General features: G+C 39.6%; 1 protein-coding gene across 3 annotated transcripts in view; it reads left to right on the forward strand.

The window, feature by feature from the left end:
- Positions 1–19,585, forward strand: part of ptprn2 (protein tyrosine phosphatase receptor type N2) — a 149,867-nt gene that overhangs the window by 1,318 nt on the left and 128,964 nt on the right. For all 3 annotated transcript variants that reach the window (XM_042399869.1, XM_042399870.1, XM_042399868.1), the window contains exon 2: positions 19,382–19,432. In XM_042399869.1, coding sequence (XP_042255803.1) covers positions 19,382–19,432 — 51 coding nt within the window. The remainder of the gene's footprint in view (positions 1–19,381; positions 19,433–19,585) is intronic.

The raw sequence follows: 19,585 nt of genomic DNA on the forward strand, positions 1-19,585 counted from the left end.
TTTATTAGACATTTAATCTTTGCAGTTGCAGGCTATTAGATTGGCAAAAAATAATACAGGAACCTCAGAACTTGCCGTTTTGCTTTATGGGGTTTTTTTCCCCTCCCTGCAAGTTGGCTAATTTATGCAAAGAATACTTGTGAATGAGTCAGTGCTTATCGGCCGAGTGCGTTTCTCTCGTTGAATTCTGAGTATGTTTTTCTCTGTGTGTGTAGAAGAGGTCTCCATTGTCAGAGTGTGGCTGGGAGTTAGAGATGGTTATTGTTTTTAATGAGTCCCACTGCGCATTACGCTGTGTCATTGGCAAGCTTTGGATCAGGGTGACGTAGCTGCCTATATCTACATATATATATATACACATACAGCATGATAAACTGTGCATATATATATATATGTGTGTGTGTGTGTGGATGGGTGGGTGTGTTTGTGTGGGAGAGACAGAAAGAGTACGTGCTGCGTGTGGGTGGGTGTGTGCGTCCTCCTCGTCTGAGAGCACATGAAAGCCTAGACGGGAGGAAAAATAAGTCTGCGGCTACACACGCTGATTATGAAATTAAGTGCTGTAAAATTTAACGAGTGGTGCGCATTTGGTCCCGGTGCGTGTGACTAAAAACATGAACTTTTCAAATTCATATGAAGTAGTGTCAACTCTTTAGAAATTTTTGAAGCACTTAATACCCAAACCCATTATGACTTCACAGAATTTGACTTTTTAATGCATGAGCTTTTGGAAGTGTGAAGCAGAAATAAAGATAACTTAAAGATTACTTATATGAGAGAAGCTCTGCTGTAGTGTAATTTACATCTGCCTCACATAGGTTTCACCCAAGCCCTTAAAGGATGAGCTAAACAGCAATAAAATACTAAGACATGCTGTTCAGTCACCTTGATCCCATCGTGACGTCCGAGCGGTCTCCTCCAGGATGAGGCTCTGGTCTTCCAGAGAACAGCCAGAGGTCACGGACTGGTTAACATAATGTACTTTTCCTGTGCTTCCCCCCATTGAGGTGACTCGCTAATGAGCCTTGAGTCCGCTGCCTTCAAGCAGTTCAAAAGCATCCCTGAGAATTAACCCAAGATTGTTATCGCTACCAGTGGGAGGCTTTTGACAAACTTTACAACACTGTTATGCATTAATTATATCATAAACGACACCTTGGAAGGCTGTACGAGTTATAAAAGAGAAACAAGGTGGAGTTTTATCGAGGATTGGCATCTTTTTATCCAACTTAGATTCAATTAATTTTTACTATAAGAGTGCAGAAAGGTCTATTCCTTGTTTACAATAAGTTAAGAACAGCTTCATTTGAATAATGAGTTCACTGACTACTATGAAAAGTCCTGCCGGCGGAAAATTTACAGAAATTGATTGTGTTGCCTCACAATCAGCTAAGGTGTTGCTACTGTACAAGGCCTCTTGTTGAAATTCTGCTCAGCATCTTTTCTTCTGTTCGCAGTGGTTTGCCAGTGTCCTGCATCCCAATAACAACCACTGAAAATCCCATATTAACTAGGCAGCCGTTCTGCAGCTGCAAGGTCATGTTTTGTTAGCTTAATAAATGTACTCTCAGCATGTTTTTTTTTTGAACAGATACTGAATCGAGTAAATAGAGAAATATTAAATCCAATGAAAAATAAACTATGAGCATTTGGAATTGAATGAAAGGCAAATATACACCGAGGTGTCAGCCCTACTTTAATGATGCTTTCAGATATCTAGCAGGAACGCTGAGATCATACTGAGTGGGGAGTTTAACATTTCACAAAAGTGAGAAAGCATGAAAAAAAAAAATCACACCTTTATCACACCTCATCAGTTGTGTCTAACACTAATGCCTCATGTTGTATTTGCAGCAAACTTTCAGGGATAAACCCATTTTACAGAGCCAACTATCCTTAATATCCAAGTAAAGGAGTGTTACAGTATGTTTTGATGGACTGTAGATATGAGTCAGTCTTATCTCCAGCTTGTACATGTAGACTTTCTCCTTTGAGGCTGCGCTGCTGGGTCTTTTCATTACGGCTGGCTATCAGCAGCCATCGCCTAATATACCCAGACAAGTTAGATTTGATTCATAAGCTGCTGAGCTCTATCTACTTCGCCACGGGCCTCTGTCAACCCGTAGATATCAGGACTGAGTGGTGATATCAAATATCTTATAGTGGTTGTAAATCATGTGGGAGGATTGAAATGTGCTGCGATATTTACTACATTGTGGATGAGTATGGTATATATCCATGTGAGGCCGTGTATCTTGCTTCATTGGAGGTGGTTTGTTTTCATCCTATATGTTTGTGTTGTCTTATTATTTCCTGAGTTGCTAGGACACTCCCTGGATTTCTCGAGGGACCAGTTAATTTCAATGTGGTTTATCCTGGGAGCAAGCAGAAAATGTTACACTGAGCATTTTAAACCATTTCAAATAAACTAAAGAACATTTTTGTGAAATGAAGGAAATAAAATAGGTAACTACAACTCTACTTCAAATCCAAGTTAAATAAATAATGAATAACTCACATTTAGGCTTTTGGTGCCATAACAGTATAAGTATGGAGAATACGACAGCTAATGGTTCTGTGAGGCTGTACCATTGACTGTATATAAAGATGGACGTCATGACAGTTCCCCAAAAATGAAGCTGAAACATCTCGATCGCCCCCTGGTGGCTGGCTGCAGTATAGGTCATAAGTCCTGCCCCCTCCATGTTAGCGGATGGGACACAAGCCAAACAAAAAAATCAGAGTACATCAATAAATACATTTTTCTCAAAGATTTTTTCTGTCATTTTAGGTACTTTAGTTCTCATTTTTCTGATAAGTTTGTCTTTAATTAATTATTTGATGATATAAAAAGGCAGTGTGATGTCATGATTGACAGCTGTGACAGCTGCTCTCAAACCTCTGTCAGGTGGTGGGACGGCTGAGGGGGCACGTCCCACTGGCCTTCATCCCGCCACCCGACTCTACTGCACAGACCTTGACTCCAAATGATGTCACACTAGCAAGATGGCAGTTTCCGGAAACAGGATATTTCGGCTTCACCTTTGCATAGCGGCAGGAAATGGAGATATGTCGTCCGTATTTATATACGTCTACTTACAGGCCCTTTCGTACTAAAGTGCTTTGAGGTAAATGCTAATGTAGGCATGCTGAATGCTCACAGTGACAATGCCAACCTTCTGTTGTTTAATATTTATATTGTTTACCATTTTAATTATACTGGTTTGTGTGTTAGCATGCTAACATTTGCTAATTAGCACTAATCACAAAGTACAACTCAGGCAAATGGGAATGTCATTACTGTACTTTTCCTATTTGGGTATAAAGGAATGAATTTGAACAGGTTTAAATTTTAACTAGAAACCTGCTTTAACCGATTTTTAGGCCATTTGGGGGGAGCGGAAACAAGTTGTGAACACAACACTGATATACAGCATGATCACCTTTTAAGTTGATATGTTTAACTTGTTGGCAAACAGTTGCTTATTTCCACATCCAGCAGTTACGGAGCAACATTATCATTCATTTGGAGTCATGTTTCTGTCCATCTGGTGAACGTAAGCCCAATATTCACTCTCTTTTAGCTCTTGTTTTGATCTATCAACTCCTTAGAGAAATTTCTGGCTCTTTAGCTACTAAATACTCCATTATGTTCACCAGCTAGTTATCAGCTGTTTCTGTTTGCCGTTTGGTGCTGAGCAGGTAGTGTTCAATGGGTTTTTAGAGCTTTTTCTCTGAAAACAGCTGCCTGCTTCAGTCGGAAACAACGCTACGAGAGCAGTGAGAGTGAACCAAAACAGTAAATTTGCAGGTGGACAGCTAAACAAAGAGCTGAAACTCGCTATAAAGCTCCATAAAGCCGAGAGGAGCTGCAGAGACGGGTGATAATTCTCTGTAGGTTCTTCACTATGAGTGACATCATCTGATACAGGGATCACCAAACTTATTACAGTTCATCCTGAGGGGGAGATCAATGTCTGTACAAAGTTTCATGGCAATTCATCCAAAAGTTTTTGAGAGTTGTAACTGAAAAACAAAACTGTCAACCTCATGGTGGTGCTAGAGGAAAGGTCAGGTGATCACCAAAGTCAGTAGGATTCATCTTATGGGGACCATGAATATTTGTACATAATTTCATGGCAAACCATCCAATAGTTTTTGAGATATTTATGTCTGAATCAAAGCGGTTTGCTGAATGACCAACATTGCTGCAAGCGTGGCTAAAAACCTTTAATCAACTGTCTGAACACATAATACGTCCATGTAGACATCATATCAATACGCTTTCATCATCAAAACCAGCACCACGCTCCTCACAAAGGCTCATATTAGATTTTAAAAGCAAAGGTTTTTTTTTTTTGAATAATGAAAACTCCATTTCCAAAATGCTGCCTGAATGCCCTCTTGAAACCAAATCATAATTAAAATAAAAATTGAACCAAGGATAAAAACTAATAGGATTGCCAAAACTAATATAACAGTGCATCGGTGTGTCTCACACTATCAGTAAAGATTTCTGATCTCTGAGGATGTCTGAGTCATCTGGTCTGAACTGGTAAAGGGTCAGCTCCAGTTCAGACTTTATTGACACTTTGGATATGGAGCCTTTTTAGAATTCACTGAAGGCTTTGACTCATCCAATAAATGTCGAACTATTTATTGGATGAGATTTTTATTGTAGCCTACAATACATCCCTTCTTTTGTGCACATGGCTGTGCAGGATGGTTAAATGAACATTTGGTGTGTTATTTGGAGAGCCTGTTTTTTCTAAATTAATAATCTCAACAGCTGCAGCTTTCAATACGAGTGTAATTGATGTAATGTTAAGATTTTCTGCTATCATCTGTTATTGAATGTAATGTATGCCTGTTGATTCAATATGAGAGTAATTGATCTAACATTAGGATTGTCTGCTATCATCTGTTGTTGAATGTAATATTCGCCTATTGATTCTAACTAATAAACGGCACGCGCTTATTATAAACGACCTCTTCTCAGCTGCACCGATCCAACATACAGCTGCTTAAGTCTTGTTTTTAGGGGTTCAGGAAGTCAAACTGTTAAGCCATTCATTTCAGATTTCTCTGGAAACATGGGTATTCTTTTATTTTTTAGTTAATTTCTAAGTTGCTGCCTTCAAAGTGTAAGCACCGAATTTCAGAAAAACAACACAAAGCAGGCTGTATATTCCTGGCTTGGGATGTAGCCGCGGCTGGTGTGATAACAGACGAAGTGCGATGTTTCTTTGACTCAACAGATGCTCGGAGGAGTGTGTTGGCTTTGAGTGGTTATTGAGACGAGGGAGTGGGAGCAAAGCGGCTGGCTGCGCGTCTGTGTCTTTTCCCCGAGAAATGTCAGCGGCTCTTGAGAGGAAGGAAGTCAGAATTGTGTCAAACAGACGTGTCGAGGCAATCCATCTTGTTATTCTCTTTCCTGTTTCTGTTCAGGGCGAAGCCAGAAGATATTCTAGGTCAAGGAGGAAGTGTGCCACCAGAGAGGCAAGGAAGGTTATGTTACATTTTTTCTGGGGAGGACTGCTCTTCTTTTACACTCTAAAATTAAATTACATTTCAATAAAAGCTTTTCACTCTTTTGAGACTTGTCGGGTGTTAAAATACATCATATTCACACTACTATGTTGGCAAAACAGTATCCCCACTTGCATATCTTTGTTTATGCCTCCGAGGAGAAAGTGCAAAGAGCGTCCTTCTTATTGTACTTTCTCACCTTGCAATATACCTGATCTCCTGAGTCTTGTGACACGGAGAGTGTGAAAACATCCTCAGGTATTAAAAGGAGTATTGGATGGCTCTGTTATACCTTTTCCCAAGTATTTCATTCGGTTCAAATTAAATGGTGTCGGCAAAGGGGTCAGTCTGAAGGTCACCTCTGTTTTGCAGAGCAAGATTTATAATGAGGACAATAACACGGTAATGAGGATTCTGAAGGCAGCAAGTTGAGCAGAGGAATAAATCTATAGTATCTCAGCTGTGATTAAAGCAGTAATGTGTCTGCTTCGTCTTAGGGTGATACTGATTAATACTCCAGACCATTTCTCAGTGCAGCAGGGAAACCAAGGCATGGCAAGGGAGAGACATTTCTAGTTGCAGTTGCAAACCTAAAGGGGGTATATTGTGACAAATTGGCATGACTGTTGCTTTTTGTGGAGTACATTAGTGACATTTTTCCACCAAATTCGGCTGTAATCCATCAATATTTATATGGTGTGCTGCTTCACTCCCACCTCTAATGAAACAGGATGTCTGCAGCATTATTGTATGACAATACTGCCGGACTCTGCCCCGTCCTTTATTTTTTTCCTGCTGTAACATTATACTGGGGAAGAGCTCAGAACGACTTGTTCAAATGGTGCAATTTCATCAAATTTAGTGAATCATTCTCCATCCACCTTAGAAATCTGTGAATTTGTGCCAGAAATGCCTTCTCCAAACCACTGAGGAGTGCCAGCTTTATGCTTTAATGAACCTTTAAAGCTGCACTAATCAATATTTTGGATCAAATGACCATGTGTACTATGTGAAAGGTTTTGCTCATAGTGACAAACCATAAGATAATTATCACCCAACTCTGTAGTTCAGGTCCCCTCAGCTCTTTGGAGCTTTTTAGCGTCTCTCAGCTCATTATTTTGGTTTTCCTGCCCAGAACTCTACTGTTTTGATTTAGTCTCACTGCTCTTATCAACCTCATTTGAGCAGAAAAGCTCTCATAAACCCACTGTATGCTACCTGCCCCGCAGCAAACTGCAGACACACAGTTAGTGACGGTAGCTGGTGAACACAAAGGAGCATTTAGCAGTTTCACAGACAGATATGTCCCTCGGGAGTTGGTGGAGAACAACATTAAGCTAAAAGGAGAGCAAATTTTATATTAAGCCAATGGCCAGAAACATGAATCCAGGTTAATGCTAATTTTGCTCTGTGTCTGTGTAAACAGGCAACATATTCACCATGTTAAATTTATAAGATATATATGTTGATGCTGTATTTTCAGCTTGTTTTACTGCCCTCATGTGACCACAAAGTTCAACTAATGCAGGTTTCTGTAACTGTAAAATCCATCCCAAGACTACACAAATTTAATTTTCTATAATGCCTCCTTTTTAAGATATGTTTTGTACTGTAACTACTTTTCAGTTTTCCCAAATATACAGTGGGTTGCACTTTTTTTTGCACATTTGAATACCCTAATGCTTACAGTCAGTGCTGATAATCAGCTTACCACTGGGTGATTACCATATGTCAGAAAAATAGTTCACTCAGGGAAGACACAAGTTAGCATGAATGCAGAAGCTTTATTTGATAGACATGTTGACCCCATTGATTAGATGGGTGTGGAGTCCTATAAATAGCAGCAAATCAGAGATCCCCCCTCAAGGGAGCCGCAGATGAGGCCTTGATATGGGGTGGAGGTGAGGTGATGGAGGGCAATGACAGCAGAGACCACATGACCACATGTAAGGTGGTTTAGATATTCTTGAGCTAAGACGGTCATTGGATGATAGGAAAGCCTTTACACAGACACACATGAAAGAATTGGATGATATTTGAAAGTTGGAGCTCAAGTTGATGATGAAATACGCTGACAGTTGTCTTCCTGTTTGAACACTAAGAAAGAAAAATTCTCAGTAGAGTGAAAAGTCAAGACATGCAGTTATATAGATTTTAAAAAAGAATAAAGGCAGGATTGGGTTTAGGTTCAACAATTGTGCCAGTTAGTGTTTGGACAGATTTAATCAGCCGAAAGGAAGGTCTTTATACATGCCATTGTGGATGACTTTATTGGTAAGAATCCCCCATTAATCTCATTCAGTGTGGACTCAGTCATATAAAAAATATACCTCATGAAAACAAGTGTGATTTGATCCTAAAGATTTGTGTTTTCTCCTTCACTGACTGAAGCCACAAAAATTGCCCTTCCCTTAGTGATGAGAAGTTTTCTGAGTGGGTGGAAATGTGGATGCAATTCTATGCTTAAGTGGATACCAAAATTGCCCTCTGATCTGCGTTAAAGGGGACGTATCATGAACATTTCCAGGTCTATATTTATATTCTGGGGCTCTACTGGAATATCTTTGCATGATTTACTGTTGAACAAACTCCTTATTTATCTTATACTGGCTGTTTATGCAGCCCCTCAGTTCAGCCTCTGTCTGAAACAGGCCATTTTAGCTCCCGTCTCTTTAAGGCTCCCCTTCCTGATGTGCCCACTCTGTTTTGATTGGTCAGCGTCCGATGGTAGTAGTAGGATTGAAATGTTCAAGCCCAAATCCTATATGAAATAATGGGAGTGGACAACATGGATAACCCATGGAACAACCTTAGCAACAACCTTAGAAACAAAGGCTACTGAAACGGACGGCCACTTGTGTTAATGCGCAAACAATCTGACATCATCACGAGGAAAGGAAAGTAGAGGTAACATCACAAATGCCTTCAGAGGAGGCTGAAGCCCTGGCTGTTGACTTGCTGGGAGCATTTTTACATACACTCACCTCAAACTTTGACCATGTTTAACATAGACATCAGACATCATAACAGTATAAAAATAACAGAAAGTCACAAAAAGCATGATATGTCCCCTTTAATACAACTAAAGGTGTGCTACTCACAGGTGGTGCAGCTGAGAAGTTTCATTTGGAGCTATGAAATTACCAAACAAGCACAAAGATGACATAAGCCTAATAAAAATGGCATTGCACCTTCATTTTCATGCCAATTGGCTTTGTTTCTGCAGGAAATTAGCAGAAGACTATAGTGCTGTGATGACCTGCGCTTCAAATGGGCAAGATCCAACTGGCACCTATAAGAATTAAACCTTTACTTCATCTGGATGACTAGAGATTTCCCTTGAGGCCAGGTTGTGTTAGTTCACTTTGAGCTCCTCAGTACATGAGATGGACGCTTAGTTGTTTGACTTGCTCCGGTTCTGCACTTCAACACCCAATCCCACCTCAGAAGAAGGGAGAAAATCAAATGTCTGAATCATTCAGTGCAGGTCAGGGAAAAAGGTCAAGCTGGCCTATTTCTGGGTCCTCCATTGCCGCAGTGATGCTGCCATCTTTAATTCATGGCCGTTGTCTGGGCTGTCGCCTGGAGCTGGCAGCTGAGTGACTGAGAGTGACCTGCCTGTCTGGGAATTTGAGAGAAATTCTCTGGAAAGTCAGTGAGAAATGTGTTTTGTTACACTCCTCTGGATGTCAGGTGGTCTCACGTCAGGTTCCCTCTTCAATCAAAGTGACCTCCAAGCCCCCTAACTCCCTGCTCCTACCTCCTACTAATTATTCATGTCCTTGAATAGATTTATTCTCTGATGTGAAAGGGACATAAAGAAGCATCATGGTATTTTTGTAAACGGACTCTATAGCGTCTTTCTACCTTAACAGTCAAAGCATTTTACAATTTTTGCCTCTCATTCACACACATACTCACACACCGATTGCCGATCTGACCATCAGGAGAAACCTGGGGTTCCGTGTCTTGCTCAAGGACACTTTGACACATGGACAGACAGAGCGGGGGGTCGAACCTCCAACCCTGCGGTTAGTGGACGACCCGCTCTACCTCCTGAGCTACAGCCTCCCCTTGTGCCCCCTTGTGGTGTGAAAATAAATTGTTCACAGTGTGAGTCACCACAGTAAAATAGATGCCCAGAATGTCATAGTATGATTCAAACAACTGTTATAACACAGTCTTCAGTCATTTAAAGTATGAAAATGTTGCAGATAATGATAACTTACCACAGCTGAATTGCTGACATGTGACATGCAGCCTTTGACAAGAACAGACCTTCCAGAGAAAAGCTTGGAGCCATTTTTAATTTTAGCAGGAGAGCGCCTTAATGACACAAGCTGTTTAAATCTGCGGACATGGTGTCAAGCTGATGCTAATTTGCTTGCAGGTGATGTTCTACTGTGCTGTCCCCGCTCCAGCCAACACTCTCTTTTCAATTCACTTGCACTTTTATTGCAGCTGTCGCCCGCTGCACTGTTCTAAAATGGCTTTTTTGGCTGACAGTATAGGTGTTCGTGTGTGCGTGCATGAGTAAAAATGAGTCAGGTGTCCTTGGTCAAAGCCTGTAATTATAATAAAAGATATGTTGGTGGCCCCAGAGAGTGAATGAAATATGTCCTAAACTGCAGCAGGCTCTGAGAGTGGCTGTCCTCGCTGCCAGGCTCCCAGCGTCCTCCTTGGCCCCTCAGACATCACAGATGGTATCCCGGCACCGGCCAACCACCTGTGAGGGAAAGTGAACGATCAAGTCGGTGACTTCTTGTTCAGCCTTGGGCTTTGCCTCATTGGGACACATTTAATGTTCCCGGCAAGGTCAGCTCAGCCATGGCCAAACATTTGAGACGCAGTTTATCCACACCTGCTCTGATATCTGTAATGAATGTTTTATTTGAATGCACTTAATGACACAGATGAAGATTAGTTTGGAGATTAATTTGATTATATTATTTTCTAATGAGAAACTCTCAGTCATTCTTATGTAATTGCTTTCCCTTAAATGACCTTAAACGAGCATTTCCCTTTAAACACGCTTCTCTGATTTCATGCCCCCAAGGGGAGACACCCATGCTGTTATGTCCCTGATACGCTGTGTAGCTGAGATATTAGCTGAAGGTGAACTGTTGTTGTGTTTGTGTGTTGCTCCCTGCTTACCTATAAAGAAGAGGCACTCGATGCCTTCGGTAGCAGTTAGTTTAATAAGGCAGGCAGGGGGCATCATGGGAAAGTGTCTCTTTGCTACACAGAAGCCGAGGCCACAGATAATTCCCTTTTCTGTATGCTAACATCAGATCGTGGAGGAGCTTTTATACAAAACCTATTACATATTGCATGTAATATCAGTAGGATTGCAGGTCTTTCTTACCTTCAATTTCACAACCTCCTCAGAATACAGGCCTACCAGCTATCAGTATATCATGTTAAAGAACTGTGAACTGACATTTACTGTAGTAAATGGTAAATTGACTGCATTTATATAGTGCCTTTCTAGTCTTCCGACCACTTAAAGTGCTTTACAATACATGTCAACATTCACACACACATTCATACGCTGATGGCCGATGCCGCCATGCAAAGTGCCGACCTGCTCATCACGATCAAATCTAATGCACATTCACACACTCACACACACCGGGAGCAATTTGGGGTTCAGTATCTTGCCCAAGGACACTTTGACATGCAGACTGGGGGGGATCAAACCGCCGATCTTCCGACTAGTGGACGACCCGCTGTACCTCCTGAGCCACAGCTGCCTCATAGTAGTTGTAAATTAGGTCACACAGTGTCTATTTTGGGAGGGGAAGCTTCTGCACATTTAGAGCGCCTGTAGTTCTCTCCTATCTGGTGCTTCTGCTAATAATTATTTTCATTATTGATTCACGCCGCAGTTATTTTTAGGATTGATTAATTGTTTACATATTGAAAGATCACAATTTCCCTGAACTCAATGTGACATGTAGAAATCTGAAAGATCCAAAAATATTCAATTTACAATGATATGAATCCAAAAAAAAGCAGCATATCCTCACATTTGAGAACCTGGAAACTCTTATGAAGATTGTTGTCAATAAACCAGTTAATCAACTTTTAATATTAGCACTAACAGGCAACTATTTTTATAATCAAATAATCATTCTAGTCATTTTTTAAGCAAAAAATTTGATGGTGGCAGCTTCTTGAATGTGAGGATTTGAGGCTTTTCTGTGTCATACATGATAATAAACTGAATATCTTTGGTTTTTGGACTGTTGATCAGATAAAACAAGACATTTTAAGACGTCAACATGAGCGCTAAGACATTATAAGGGGTATTTTTAACAATTTTATAGACAACACGATTTATCGATAAAATTATCTGCAGATTAATCAATAATGAAAATAATAGCTGCAGCCCTATAGTACAAGTACAAGTACATTAAATCTATGATTGGGTGACACTTAGCTCAAAATGTAGCATGTATATGTACAGCACTATATAGCCTAAACATTAAAAATAGTTTATAACACATTATAATGTAGTTGTGTGCTGAAGTAGGGACATTTTTAACTGTTTATTAATGTACAGTATTTGTCAACAGATATAATTTCTCCTATGACGACATATATTTTATATGATTACAACAGTTTTTTTTAAACTTTATTGTCATGTGTTGTCGTTATAGTGTGTTAAAACCACTAATTAAAGAAAGAAAGATCACATTAAACAGTTTGAGGTTTGAGAATAAGTTACATCATCAGAAAATAAAACACTTGCATTGATTGGTTTAAGTCATAAAAAAAACTAAAAAGCACACAGACATCATCTCTGTCAATCCTCTGACTCCCACTGTGGCTGCATTTACTCGACTTGACTTACAGTCAGTTTCCAATTGATGAGCTACTGTGACTGATCTGTGATGAGGTTGATATGGCAACGGAGCATCATCACTCAATAGCGAGCGTAGCGCTTTTTTGGAAAGGTCATTTTGTTTGGGAAATTATCTTGTACGGAGTTACAAGAGACAATGTGGCCAGTTTTTGTCAGGATATTTCATTAAGATATAGCCAAGACACCTTTTTTTTCCACCTGCTTTCTTCCTCATCCACGAGTCGCATCCTGTTTTTTTTTTTTTTTTTCCGCCTGAGGTTATCAGCAGCATCCACTGTGATTGCATTTTAATTAAAAGGCACCATTTTAATCATCTCTGGCATGGTGTCGGAGAAAGGGGGTGCGGCGTTATCAGTCGAATGTCCCTGCCTATCACACACACGCACACGCAGACACAAACGCAACGTCTGACAAACCATGCTCGGCTGGATGCTTCATTAAATGGAAGGTTGTAATTAATATTGAGAGCTGACAAGGCCTCCCAGAGAACCCAATGAATTAAGCAGGGAAGTGATGAGGAGGTAAAGTTGAATGGACTGACACTAATTGCACAGCGGTGAGATGCATGGTCAAGAGGGATTGCGTGGCTCCTCCATCTCCAAGTGACTGCTCTGTATAAGTTTGGTCTCGGATACTTTTGCATCCCTCTTAAGGCTAAATCTAAATTCTTGGTAAAATGTAAGCACAAAGGGAAAATCGAACACTCTTAACAGTTATGGGACTCAGAGACAGTAAAGGGACTGTTAGTAACTAGAGCTGAAACACTTTATAGATTAATCAATTGAATGAAAATGAACTAGTGCCAAGTTTGATAATGAATTTATCATTTCTTTCCTTTTTTTTAAAGCAAAAATGTTCAAAATTATCTGGTTCCAGATGTATTTTCTGCCTTATATGAAATTTGGTACCTTTGTGATATGAAATGGACAAAATAAGTAATTTGTTTATGAAAATCTCGCCTCTGGGAAATTGTTTTGGGCGTTTGTCACTATTTTCAGTCATTTCATAGACCAAAATCAATTAATCGAGAAAATAAGTTGAAATTCAATTAAAATTATTATTAGTTGCAGCCCTGTTATTACCATTTCTCTTTGGAAAGTCAAACGTATCTATCAAAAGTAAGATTGGCCCCATCATGTATTTTTTTTTCCCATACTAATTACCTGCAAATAACAAAGACTCTATTTATTTTTTTATTGTATCTTTGTTTATTGTTTCAATTTAATACAGCTGCATAGTCCATACGTAGACTACAGTAAGCATACAAAGACCTTTTGGGGCCACTCTGGAGCAGCACAACAAGCTGTAAACACAACACTGAAATATTATCACCTTATAAAGCTGATATGGCAAACATGATAGAAAACAGTTACCTATTCACACACCCAGTAGGAGCAACATTGAAGTTGTGGTTTCTTGCCACTTAGAGAATGTAAACCCACCATTCAGTCTCCTTTCAGCTTTGTTTTTGGTCTCCACCAGCTCTGAGGGAAATATTTGGCTCTTTAACTGGTAAATGCTTCACTAAGTTCACCAGCTAGTTGCTAACTTTGTCTTGTCTGCCGTTTGGTGCTTGGCAGGTAGTGCACAGTGGGTTTATCTGAGCTTTTTCACTTAAAACAGCTGCCTCTGGACATGACATCGTCGAGAGTGGCGAGAGGGAACCAAAACAGTAAAGTTGCAGGTCACAAAAACAAAACAATAAGCCGCTAAAGACGCTAAAACTCCACCTGAGGAGACTTGCTGAGTCAGGTGACAGTTATCTGTGGGTTCACACAACGAATGACCCCTTTCACATTAAACTTTGAAATTTCAAAATAAAAAAATCATAATCATAATAAAGAAAAATATCATTTAGAGCAGCTTTAAGACTTTGTAAAGGCGTTAGATGAGATTAAAAGCAAAATGCTGAAGTTCAGATGCAGTTTTCAACTAATAACAGCACTTTAGAGGCACGGTCACAGTTTAACCTACAAAATATAGCTAAAAAATATAGGAAAACAAAGTGGGGTCTATTTTCTCATAATCCTTCCATTAAAATTAGTCATATATTAGGAGAGGTATTGTGCAGAATAACAGCCAGGTATGAGTTGCTGTAACACCCATTTATGGTCTGTGCAAGTTGTTTCTCTTCAGTTCAGGACATTCTGCCTTTTAGTTTTGTTGTAGACAAGTAAACGACCTTACAGTTCTGTGATAACGCTTCACTCGCAACATCATTAAATAACCATTTTGCTGACATATGGAAGCCATTACCTTCAAAAGGTGTAATTTCATAAAATGTGCCCTCAACTCTCAAACAAAATAGCAGCATATTGTGTGTATAATCAAGTTTTCACACAGATTGGTCCTCGATATTCTTAACTGAATAATGATCCTAATGGTGGATCTGAAATAAAGAAACTTGGAACAAGTGATGCCTGAAAACTTCTTCTCTCATCCGCACCTGTCCTGATTATCTGTCCTTTCTGTATGAATTGATTAACAGACTTCCCGCACCTATCTCTTCTCATTATTAAAGAAGACCTCTCCTCCTACTCAGCCTGTTCTTTATTCATGGTCACGAGCTGCTGATTGCTGTCCATCGAGGCCACCGAGGCCAAAAGGGCGCATCCAATTTCTCTCACTCCTACTGATGAGCAGGAGGAGGGAAATAACAAAGATAAAAGACTTGAAGGAAAAGGGCTGAGGCTTGGCCTAGTTGTTTAAAGATCGTCTCTGTGTTGCGAACAGTGCAAATGCCATAAACTCTATTATATAAGCCTGTCACAAGCTTATTGAACAAATGCTACGTATGTTCTCAGTGGGTTAATTCTTGGATGAAAGTCCGTCGGGGCTCGTTTTGACACCAAATGAGCCACTAAAGTCAGCTTCCAAGACAGAAAATAACATTTCAAGAGGAGTTTTTACCCTACAAACTCTTTTGTTTTTCCATCTTCTCTGTCCTCTCCGGGAAAGGTGGAGGATCACCTGTGCAGATCGCTCTGCAGAACAATCAGTCCTCTGCTCGCTGCAACTCCCACATGTGAAATATGAACATAGGGAACAGCTACCCATAATGCCTCTGCCATCTGTTCATTTATTAGTCTGGAACACCTAGCCCTAGTCAAAGCGTTAAAGTTCATTAATATTCATACAACATTCATATGTGGAAACGTTGCCCATGGAGTTGGGGTATTAGTGTCAGAGACAGGATAGGACACGTCGCACTAATTGATGATTGATGGCTCTGCCATTAGTGGCGAGGCCCGGGGCCAGCGTTAATGCAGTACTAAGCTGTACTTTTATAGAGCAGTAACATATATAGAACTTGTAACATTGGGCTAATTTTATTCTGCAATTTCATACATTTTCTGTACATTTCTTCCTTTTTCACATATCCATGTTTTCTGCCTCAATTTATAGGCAATATCAAGGCATTTGTTGTATTTTTTTTGTAACCTGAGTCTTCAAGTGTACTTGCTACAACTGTTTACAATTTCCTCCTTCTTCCATCATAAGTTAATTTATATTATTGAATTAAGGCTGCAGCTAATTTCCATTTTCAATCAACAGTTTAACATTTTGGAAAATATCTGATTCACTCTCTTGCAGAGAGTTTCAGGAAAAGATTGATACCACTCCCATGCCTGTACGTTAAATATATAAGTTGTAGCCAACAGCTTGTTAGCTTAGCTTAGCATAACAACTGAAAGCAGGGGGGAGCAGCTAGCCTGGTTCTACCTGAAGGTAGCAAAAACTCATTTTTATGCTTTTGTACAGATTAAGAAAACAAGATATATTGTGTTAATTAGTTAGCTTTAGAGGTGCTGATTAGTGGATTTTGTTACCTTTGGGCAGAGCCAGGCTATGTTTAAGAGAGAGTGGTGTTGGTCTTCTCATTTAATTGCCTGCGTACTCTGTCAATCTGTTAACAGTTTGTTAGTTTAGATTAGCATAATGACTGGAAACAGAGGAAAACAGCTATCCTTTCTCACTCCAGGGGTAACAAAATACACCGACCAGCACCTCTAAAGCTCATTAATTAACATGTTATGGTTAATCCATACAACAATGGAAGTGTAAAAACTACAGTTCACCATGTTATGGGGGTTATGTACTGGACTATTTCTTGGCTGGGAGCAGTAACTTCCTGTATTCTCCTCTGGTTGCCTGGCAACCACTTAAAGCCAAGAAATACAAGTGTGAAGTGGTATTGATCTTCTTGTTAGCAAGAAAGTGAATAAGCGTACTTCTCAAAGCTATTTCTTAAATCTGTCAGTAGATTTTTTTTTCAATTAATGTATTCATCTTTCAGACTATAAAATATCAAAAAATAGTAAAAAAATTAAAGCTGCAAGCAGCGTTGAACGGGCCTTCGCGCCCTTGCGCACATCAGGCCGCGGCGCTGTCGAAGGGCTTCTGTCACGGGCATGTAGATGTCTTCAGACCGGGGCTGTTTTCAGACAGTGCAAGAAGGAGATAAACATCACTTCCTTTGTCCACTATTTTGCCCGCTGCTGGGGCTGCTTTGCTGCAAAGGGAGCGCTATTCAGCCAGTTTGCATCACTGATTGAATATTGTCATGTAGACGTGTTCAGGCCGGGACTCTTATCAAACATGCAATGTTTGGGGCAGATGGGAGCATTTGCACTAAAGTTATAGCAATTTCCTCTGTCATGGCGAAACATCAAAACTCAACGCCACGCCACTGCCACGCGCTTCAACGATAGCTAAATTATAGCATATTAGGCACATTACCGCCACCCTCTGCTTCAGACTGTACACCAAATATTAAATCCTACACATCAGTCCTGTCTGTCTGGTTCATTAAAGTTTTAATGCTGAGCTCTGGAACTCTAGACCTCCTGAGTTCTTCCATCATATATTGTCTTTTTTGATCATACTTAGTACAATCTATGCTTGCATGTGTAATAGTTTCCTCAGCCAAGTGGGAAAAAATATGTGCATATATCGGCAATCGCCAAAAATGATAGTCAAAAAGTAATCGTGTTAAATAACCGTGATGTCAATATTGAGCAAAAATAATTGTGATTATGCTTTTTGCCATAATCAAGCACCCTAAAGAGAACATGCATTTTGATTTACATACACACGCACACACAAAGCATTTAAATATGTATGTTATAAATTGTTGTCTTAAATAAACAGTTACTTGAACATTTTTCAGTGTGCTCCTAATTTTTTTCATTTAGGAACACATGTACTCCTCGACAAAAAAGTAAGCATTGATCACTGCTGTCAGATGTGTAGAGACAATAAGTAACTGCAGCTGGACACACAAATACTCAAATATATTTGAATGGAGAGTGTGAGCGAACCGCTAGGTGCTTGGGCCCTATTAAAGGAAAAACATTTTTTCCCTTCCCCTCATAGGTCATCCCCACTACTGAATTATACATATAGAGTCATAATTATTGTAGAATAAATGATAATAACACCAAACTTCATACAAAGTTTGTATATAATGTATTGTATGTATATAGACTTTTCTGCTGTATCCTTCAAAAATGAGCTGCATTTAACCGTGACACCCATCCCCCCACTTTCTTCCCTCCTTCTCCCTCTCAGCTGGAAAGAAGGATTTCAGGGTACTCTTGTGAAATATCCTCATAAATCCCATGACTATGGCCAAATCATACATTAAAAATCATATTTTAGTAGGAATTTTCGTCGCGAATCCATTGATACAGGTTTGAAAGTGGTCTGACTTATAGTTTAGATGTCAGACACCCCAGTTTGGCACAAAGTCCATGCCCAGAGATTGCCTCCCCATTGGTTTACATTGTAAGGTGCGATGTGGCACTCCAACTTTCAGGGCTTACAAGATCTAAACCGTTCGAGTTATTACAAAGTTTGTAATGACTTTCGTTCAGCACAGTGTGATAAGTCATGTATCAAAGTTTGAAGCCAATACTATTAACGCCCTAGGAGGAGATAGCGTTTATTCAAGGTCCAAAATTGGCACAAAGTCATACTTTCATGGGTGAATTGTGGACTTCCTGTTGGATTTAGGTCAGGGGTGTCAGTGTATGATTTGTAGGTCTTGATGAGAGGAATAATTGAGTTTTGGTTCGACCTCTCTACGACATTCCTACGGGCTGTGGCGGCCATTTTAGATACATAGATGGTGCTATAGAGCACATTTTGGCACTTTGGGGGATAATTTTTGCATTTTATCAAATTTTTCACCAGACCTGATGTGCGTTTGGTGAGTTATTGAACATGTTTAGGGGGTCAAATTTAGGTCTGAAGTGGCGAGATAAGAAAGAAAGAAAGAAAGAAACAGAACAGATACAAGAGGGTCTTCGCCAATTAGGGGCTCAGGCCTTAAAAATCCGAAGTCCAAAATCCAGAAGTATTCAACCTATAATGATATAAAACAGAGAGAAGCAGCAAATTCTCAGATTTTTGGTAATTTTTTTCTCGATATAATGAATGAATGAATGATTATTGTCATTATCAATTAATCTGACAATTATTTTTCTCGATTAATCGATAACTTGTTTGGTCCATAAAATGTCAGAAAATAGTGAAAAATGTCAATCATTGTTTCCCAAAGCCCAAGACGATGTCCTCAAATGTCTAGTTTTGTCCTGACCAACAGTTCACAACCAAAAGATATTCATTTATTATCTTAGAGGACTAAAGAAACCAGAAAATATTCACATTTGATGAACCAGAATCAGATTTTGGAAAATTTCTGCTTAAAGAAATGAATCAAAACAATTTATTAATTATCAAAATAATCTCCTGTTAAATCTACTAATAGTTTCAGCACTAGATTAAGTAATAAAACAATTGATTTACCAGCTGAAACATGGATAAGTTTTTTGTTTTTGGAATTCATAATTCAATTTTGGAGTGTTGTTTTTTCAAACCATGCTGATACTTTTGTGTGAGGATTTCATACCTGTTGAGTCACATATTTACTTGTCTCTTCTTGTTCTCTCCTCTTCCTCTTTCACCTTCTCTCAACTCCAGGTTGTCTGTTTGAAGACGAGCTCTGTACGCCATATGAGTTCTGCGTCAACGGTAAGTCAGGCTTAGACGGTCCTGTCCGCTCACCACACCTCATTACATTATATTATACATCATCCCTGTGGTTTCAAAGCCGCCCGGGCTATTTTTAATCATTCAGGGATTTATAGATAGATAGATGGCGACTGGAGAGCATATGTTCCAGCT

This window comes from Thunnus maccoyii, chromosome 21 (assembly GCF_910596095.1).
Source record: "Thunnus maccoyii chromosome 21, fThuMac1.1, whole genome shotgun sequence".
NCBI classification, from domain to species: domain Eukaryota; kingdom Metazoa; phylum Chordata; class Actinopteri; order Scombriformes; family Scombridae; genus Thunnus; species Thunnus maccoyii.